Source organism: Otolemur garnettii, unplaced genomic scaffold, assembly GCF_000181295.1.
Source record: "Otolemur garnettii isolate 467f Iridium unplaced genomic scaffold, OtoGar3 scaffold00102, whole genome shotgun sequence".
NCBI lineage: Eukaryota > Metazoa > Chordata > Mammalia > Primates > Galagidae > Otolemur > Otolemur garnettii.
This window is the reverse complement of record NW_003852497.1, coordinates 1,371,244-1,379,616: the sequence shown is the minus strand read 5'-3', so window position 1 is coordinate 1,379,616 and position 8,373 is coordinate 1,371,244. Positions and strand designations below refer to the sequence as shown.

The 8,373-nt window shown below is 45.7% G+C and overlaps 1 protein-coding gene across 1 annotated transcript in view; it reads left to right on the top strand.

Moving 5' to 3' along the window:
- Positions 1 to 2,490: 2,490 nt before the first annotated feature.
- PLPBP (pyridoxal phosphate binding protein) overlaps positions 2,491 to 8,373 on the top strand; it is a 13,669-nt gene continuing 7,786 nt past the window's right edge. Inside the window, exons 1-4 of the mRNA XM_003796299.3 lie at positions 2,491 to 2,655; positions 5,115 to 5,222; positions 5,301 to 5,336; positions 5,852 to 5,927. Of these exons, the coding sequence (XP_003796347.1) occupies positions 2,557 to 2,655; positions 5,115 to 5,222; positions 5,301 to 5,336; positions 5,852 to 5,927 (319 nt within the window). The 5' untranslated portion in view covers positions 2,491 to 2,556. The remainder of the gene's footprint in view (positions 2,656 to 5,114; positions 5,223 to 5,300; positions 5,337 to 5,851; positions 5,928 to 8,373) is intronic.

The window sequence follows — 8,373 nt, the reverse complement described above, 5'->3', positions numbered from 1 at the left end:
TTTTTTTTTTTTAGTTATTGTATTAAGACATTTATATTCTACAGTTAGATTCACATGTACCCTTATAGGATGAACCATAGGCGTGATCCCACCAATCACCCTCCCCTCTCACCTCCCCTCCATCTCCCCATATTCCTGGGCTAAAATTGGGTTATAGCTTTCCTATGGAAGCTATAAATTAGTTGCATAGTAGGGCTGAGTACATTGGATACTTTTTCTTCCATTCTTGGGATACTTTGCTAAGAAGAACATTTTCCAGCTCCATCCATGTGAACATGAAGGAGGTAAAGTCTCCATCTTTCTTATGGCTGCATAGTATTCCATGGTGTACGTATACCACAGTTTGTTGATCCATTCATGGATCGATGGTGAGCCCAAGAATTTGAGGTTGCTATGAGCTATGATAATGCCACCGCACTCTAGCCCCAGGCAACAGAAATTATCTCAAAAAAAAAAAAAATCAGAAATCTACAATGAAGCCTCTCTTATGCATCCTGGTCTCTCTCCCAGGGTTCCTTTACAGAGTAGTTGCTACAACAGATGTTCAAAGAAAAGACACTTGATCTGTTAAATGATGGCACAACTACGTGTCACAGTGACTTGTCATGTCAGGTGACTACTTATCACCAGGATTACTGTCACCTGGATTATACATTCCCTAGATTTGTAAGGTATATATATTTTAAATGTTTTCCAAGTAGCCTATCACTTAAAGTATTTCATAGTCACCCAGGCCTTCCTCTACACATCCCTTTGCCATGATGGCCTTGGTCCATCACACCACCGCTGCCCTAACTCCTTCCAACTCTGTATCTCCAGCAAACATCTCTTACGCTGTCACCCTCAAGAACTATTGTGTCATTTCTTAATTTTTATCACTTTTGGGGGGGAATAGAAATGTATCAAGTCCAGAGACATTTTATTTGAGCACTATTACTCACGATGTCTTCAGCAATCCTACTTTACAGACAACTCAGTTATGTGTACCATAGATGTTCCTTACTGCAAGGACTCAGGTTCCGCTCAGTCCTTGATTCTCCCAGAGCAGAACGTGTGAAACTCCCTCTGTTCTTGGAGTCTGGGAAAAGGAATGAGAGAAGACAGTAAGGATAACTGCCCCCTCTTTCCAGAAATCTCTAATCCCAGTCACTTCAAGACAAGACAACCTGGAGAAGGAACTTTAGCCCTATCTCTAACATCTCTCTTCATTAAGTTCAATTAATGTTTGAGAATCTTTCAACAGTAAGTACAGCCAAAAGTGCTTTTCTTAAGGAAAGTGATCTTTTTCTACTACTTACGGGGCAGTACCTACAGTTTTCCCAACTGACTATTCTGTTGCTCTTTGTATCATCTGTCTGACTCCCATCAACTTTATAGCCTTCTTGTTCCCATTGAGCTGGACACACAGGAGACTCAAGAATTGAACTAAAATGTGTACTAAGATCATGCTAGAGCTAGACTGTCCAAAGGGCCTCCGCCCTCCTTTGAGGTGGCACTAGCCACACGGTGGCTGCTTGAAATACGGACAGCCCAGCTGAAGCAGCGGACTACAGAAACAATGTAGCATTCTCATTCCGTTTTTCTGTTAAATTGCACGTCCAAATCTTACTTTGGGCTCGGCACCCGTGGCTCAAGTGACTAAGGCGCCAGCGACGTACACCTAAGGTGGCCGGTTCGAATCCCTAGCCCGGGCCCGCCAAACAACAATGACGGTTGCAACCAAAAAAATAGCCAGGCGCTGTGGCGGGCGCCTGTGGTCCCAGCTACTTGGGAGGCTGAGGCAGGAGACTCGCTTGAGCCCAGGAGTTGGAGGTTGCTGGGAGCTGTGATGCCACAGCACTCTACCCAGGGGGACAGCTTGAGGCTCTGTCTCAAAAAAAAAAAAAAAAAAAGAAAAGAAAAGAAATCATACTTTGGATACACTGGGTTAAATGCTAACATTTTATTACTCTTTATGTGCCTGAGACATCTTTAAATTACATACGTGGATCCCATCCAAGTTCTATCGGACAATGGTCCGGTGGATGATAAAAACAATACATTTGAATCATGCCTTGTCTTTAGCAAGAGTTTTCTTTTATATCGCATGGCGATTCCTCGCAAGAATCTTCCGACATACTAAAAGCCATGCCTCCCGATCTAAGGGCTCCTAGTACCGGTCCCTGCCCCCCAGAAATTTTAGTTCACTGCTCTTAAAGTCAGGGACCGGCATGCCTTGTAAGGCATTTTGAAAGAGAAGAGGACCCTGAGAACGGAATATGGTTTTTGCTTCAGAAAAGTTCCTTGGGCTGGGTGATGCCATGGCCCGGGCACCTGGCGCCGAGAAGCGCAGCTCCGCTCTTGGCTCTCGGGGAGACCTGCTGACAAGGCCGCGGCCGCGGGGCGGGGCGCGAGCTGAGCCCGCCTGCGCGCTGCCCCGCACTGCCTGCGTGTCGATTGGCTGGGAAGGCTCGGTGGTGAGCGGTGATTGGACCGCACGGCGGGAGGTGGGTGGGACCGGAAGTGATCCGAGCTCGGGGACTCCAGGGTCAGGGGCCTGGCGTCGGTCTCCGGGGGATGTGGAGAGTGGGCAGCATGTCGGCGGAGCTGGGCATCGGGTGTGCGCTGCGGGCAGTGAACGAGCGCGTGCAGCAGGCGGTGGCGCGGCGGCCTCGGGTGAGTGAGGATGGAGCCGCGCGGGCACGGCGGGCGGCCGCTTTGCGGAGAGGGACACCTGCGTAGGAATGGGTCGTCACAGTGACGCAGACGGGTCTCCCGGAGGGGCGGGACGGCCGGCCGCCTGGGCGTCGGCGGGGGCTGCAGAGATGCAGAAGGTACCCGCTACCTCGGGAAAACGACTGGAGTCGCGTGGGGTAGGGATCCACAGCCTTGGTGGACCCCGAGCAGGGCCAGGTACCCGCAGGCAGGAAGAGAAGACCTGTAACGCCAAAGCTTCGGGAGGCCAGATCCGCGATTTACAGGGGGCGGGGGCGGGTTGACAGCCAGTAGTGCTCATAAACGTCAGCCCCACCCGTAGGCCTGGGTGAGGGGGCAGGAAAGAGCTGTCTGACATCAACCCCAAGCAAGTTAAGGGGAGGTTTTTTTTCTTTTGCTTATAGTTTGCCTGCTCTTGGACTTTTATTAGCCCAAGAATCAAAATTTTCCCACCTCAGTACAAATTTAAGCTGAATGGTGTAGAATGAGACACACCTGGCCAGAGAGGACAAAGGTTCACTTTCAGTATCAGAACTCAGAAGGCTGGACTGAAGACCAAAGACCGTTATTGTATGTGGTAATGCTCCCTTGAACAAGTCACTCTGGCCCCCACTTTCCCCTCTGCACAGGCAGTAAGATAAACTGAAAGCTCTAAATATGATTCTCAGTGCTTCTTCCCCCCCAAATCTAGGTGATACCGGATTTTTAACACTGGATTTCCAGGCTCTTGGTCTCAACGATTCGATGAATGAAATCTATAGACCATAGAACGAACAGTGAGGTTTTATTTACAGCTCAAAGAACCAAACCTCCTTGCTGGGCAGGATATGAGTGTTACAACTCTTATGAAAAGAACTCTTAAAAAGGGCCAAGCCTCTTTGTAGAGCAGGATCAGCAGCGGAGGTGTTACAGCTACAGCTCTTACAAAGGACCAAGCCTCTTTGCAGGGCAGAGATCAGCAAAGGGCCGAGCCTCTTTGTAAGGCAGGATCAGCAGCAGAGGTATTACAGTTGCAGCTCAAATGTTACAACTCCTACAAAGAGCCAAGCCTCTTTGTAGAGCAGGATCAGCACTAGAAGTGCCGCATGGTCCACTGAAGTCTTCTTCTTCTTCTCTATCTTCCTTGAAGGTCTGCAACGATCTGCCCCCAGGCTCTCTGCGCTGGGCCTTATATAGGTGTAATAGCTTAGCTGTGATTGGTCCATAAAATGGACCAATCAGGAGCAGGATTGAAAATGGACCAATCAGGGATGGGCACCAGTTTTCCCTTGATTGACAGGTCCTCTAACACCGCTCTACTGGAGCCTCTGGAGAAAGAAAGCTCCCTCCCTTGCCCCAACCTGCCGGTTTTTTTGTCGGCTGCTGCCACCAAGACAGAAGTGGCAGATCCCCCAGGCCCTGCTCGGCTGAGCTGGCTGGGGTGCCACTTTTCCGGTATCATGGGGACTCCCTTAATAAACATCACTCTGGGAGGTTCTCTTTTAGGGGAACTCTCAGGGAGATGGGCTGCCTGTTCCACTTTCCTCTCTGGAAACCATCAATTCCAAGTTAATCCTAAGAATCATGGCATGCTCTCATAAAAGAGGCTGGTAACACAGCCACTCGGAAGGAAGAGGAGACATTTTCTAATTGACCTGACTCCTTCAGGTCCTTGAGAATACCATGATTCTGTGAAAGATCCCAAGGGGTGATGGAGTACGTGAAGACTAAACTACCGATGTAGGGAAGAATAAATCTCTTCATTTACAGCCTGTGTGGATTCGGCTGCACCCGACTGCAGGGAACCCCTGCTGTTGTTGCGGTGGCCACGGGAGGATGTCTGATAGTCTAATCCTGAATTCAGAACTTTCTGTGTCCCAGTCTTAGTTGTGCCACTTGTTCTTGATTCAGAGATTGAACAATTACATAGTTACCCTGAGCCAGTCACTTTTAGAGTGAAGAGGACAATAGTAATCATTACACCAGAACCAGGATGAGTTTCTAAAACAGGTAACCTTAGGGTTTCAGAAGCCAGAAAGTGGCCTCCTGTCTAATCAGAGAGTGCTGCCTTGCCTTAGTAAAATGATATTTAAACCCCAAAACTGGTATATGTGAGAATCATCTGGAGAGCATTTCAGACCCCAACCGCAGAGATTCAGATTCAGTAGGTTTAGAGTAAGACCCAAGGGGTACAGTTGGTGAGATACCTTAAGGAAATTATTGCCCTAACTTGCCTAGCCCTCCTGAGAAAGAAACACCCCCGTTAGATATGAGGTAGCTAACATAGTAGATTGAGCTTCCCTGCATGTAAAAGACATGTGGCCACCACAATTTGATACTGATCAGCCTGCACTATCAGAAAAAGTTGAGATCTGTCCCAGGAGAGTTACTGGGATAATATTCCCAAATGTTCACTCACGTGGCTCTTTGCTTCTGGACAGGATCTCCCGGCCATCCAGCCCCGGCTCGTAGCAGTCAGCAAAACCAAGCCTGCAGACATGGTGATCGAAGCCTACAGTCACGGCCAGCGCACTTTTGGAGAGAACTACGTAAGAGCCCTTTTCCCAAGTGCCTTTGGAAATGGCGTGATTGCCAGCCTTCTGACTTGTTCTGATTTTACCTTTTAGGTTCAGGAACTGCTAGAAAAAGCATCAAATCCTAAAGTAAGTAGATAGCTGAATTCTTCAGTTTTTATTTAAATCTTGGCTTTTCGATTGAAAAGTAGGCCTGTGTTGGTGGTTGAGTTTTAGAGCAGGAGGCTGGGCTGAGGGGAGAATTGTCTGCTTTCACCTTGTGCCCCAGATAAGTCTTGGCTAGATTTTCTTTCTTTTCTCAGACTATGGTTCTTCATTTGCAACCCTTTGGAAATGGTGGTTTAGGAACTTGCTATAACCTTGGGTCCTCTTGAAATGCAAAAGCTTAAACCAGTTCATCCTTGATGGGTGACAGCCAAAAGGTGGAGTTCCCGGGAACAAGGAAGGGAAACAGAGCAGAAATTTTAGATTTTTTTCTCAGTATCCTTTTACCTCATTAGAAGGCTGGCCACAGATGGTGAATAGTGGTATATTACATTTAAGAATCTGAGCATAGCTGTGAATGGTCTTGGGGGGTGTGTAAAGTGTTTGAGCTAGCAAGGCCTTCATGCACCTGAGTCAAATGGTAACCTTTTTCTCTTTAGATTCTGTCTTCGTGTCCTGAGATCAAATGGCATTTCATTGGCCACCTACAGAAACAAAATGTCAATAAATTGATGGGTAAGATAAAAGTCTAACTATGAAGGCAAATTTGCTTAAACTACCCTCTGTGGAAGAGAGAACAGCTTTTAGACTGTACCAAATTTGCCATTTGTGTTTTAGTGTGTCTTTTTTTTTTTTGGCTGGGGCCGGGTTTGAACCCGCCACCCCTGGTATATGGGGCCAGTGCCCTACTCCTTTGAGCCACAGGCACCACCCTGTGTTTTGGTGTTTCTTTTAGAAAAATCTTAGTTCATAATATAATCATACCAAAAACAATGAGTTCATAATTGGCTAGGTTATATATACTTGGAAACCTGCCCTCTCTCATGATTATTATTATTTGAAGATCTTTCAGATAATCTGCTTGCCGCCTGTAGCTCAGCAGCTAGGGCGCCACCCACATACACCAGGGCTGGCAGTCCAAACCCAGCTGGGCCAGCTAAACAACAATGACAACTGCAACAAAAAATAGCCCAGGAATATGGCAGGTGCCTGTAGTCCCAGCTACGTGGGAGGCTGAGGCAAGAGAATCGCTTACCAAGAGTTGGAGGTTGCTGTGAGCTGTGATGCCACGGCACTCTACCGAGGGCAACGTAACAAGACTTTGTCTCAAAAATAAAAAGAACTTTCAGATAAATTATAAAGAATTATAGCCCATAAATTGTTTTAACTCAAAAAGGAGACATGGCTTGATGCCTGTGGCTCAAGTGGCTAAGGCGCCAGCCACATACACCTAAGGTGGTGGGTTCGAATGCAACCCGGGCCCACCAAACAACAATGATGGCTGCAACCAAAGAATAGCTGGGCATTGGTGGCAGGCTCCTGTGGTCCCAGCTACTTGGGAGGCTGAGGCAGGAGACTCGCTTAAGCCAAGGAGTTGGAGGTTGCTGTGAGCTGTGATGCCATAGCACTCTACCCAGGGCAACAACTGCTTAAGGCTCCGTCTAAAAAAAAATGGAGAAATTTTTGTCCTTTTCCCTTTACATAAAAGGCTAGAGTAAATAAAATATAATAACATACAATAATTAAAGTAAAGTAAGAATTAATTACAGAAAGACTTAACCATATGACAGTGACAAGGTGTCAAAATTTAACCTGTATTTATTTTTTTAAACAGCTTTATTAAACTAATTGACTTACAACAAATTGCACATACTTAAAATATACAATTTGGTAAGTTTTGACATATTTTGCAACATTGTCTGTTTGAAAGTGTGGCAGCAATCTAAGTATTGAACTTATTCGTCACCCCCCAAAGTTTCCTCTCATCCTTTTAAAATCCTTCTCTAACCATCCCTTCCCACTCAAGTACCACTTGCCTGCGCTCTGTCACTACAGATAGTTTCCATTGTTTCGAATTTTATCTAAAGGGAATCACAGGCCAAGTGCAATGGCTAACGCTAATCCTAGCACTCTGGGAGGCCAGAGCAGATGGATTGCTTGAGCTCAGGAGTTCAAGATCAGCCTGAGGAAGAGCAAGACCCTGTCTCTACTAAAAATAGAAAATCTAGCTGGGTGTTGTGGCTGGCGCCTGTAGTCCCAGCTACTTGGGAGGCTGAGGCAAGAGGATCACCCAAGGGTTTGAGGTTGCTGTGAGCTAGGATGCCACCAGGGTAATCGAGTGTGGACATTTTTTTCTGTCTCAAAATAAAAATAAAATATAGGAAAAATAAAGGGAATCATAACATATGTATTCTCTTTGACTCCTTTTACTCAGTACAATTACTTTGAGATTCATCATGTTGGTGTATATATCAATAGTTCATTTTTATTGTTCAGTAATATTCCGTTGTAAAAATATATTGCAATGCATTTATTCACCTGTTGGTGAAAGTTTGGGTAACTTCTAATGTTTGGCTTTTACAGATAAGTTGCTATGAACTTTCATGTGTAAGTAAGTCTTTTACGGACAAGTATTTCCTTTTCTCTTGAGATACTGTTGAGTGAAATGGCTGAAGCACATAAGTATGTTTCATTTTTTGTTAATTGCCAGTAAAATACACATAACATAAAATTTACCCTGGTAGCCATTTTTAGCATAGAGTTTAGCAGTATTTTTTAGAGACTCACTGTTGTGCAGCCGTCATCACCTGTATCCATAGAACTCTGCTCATTACGTATGTTTAACTTTTTAAGAAACTGCTAAACCTTTCCAAAGTGCTTGTTCCATTTTACGTGTCTGCCAGCAGTGTTTAAGCTCCTCCACATCCACCACTTGCCAGCACTTAGTATGATCATTCATTTGTAATTTTAGCCATTCTAGTAGGTATGTAGTGGTGCCCTCACATTTCCCTAATTTAATGTCTAATGATGTTGAACGTTTCACATTTGCCATCTGCATGTCTTTTTTGTTGAAAGTGTATTTTCTTTTTTTTTTTCTTTTTTTTGAGACAGAGCCTCAAGCTGTCCCCCTGGGTAGAGTGCTATGGCTTCACTGCTCACAGCAACCTCCAACTCCTGGGCT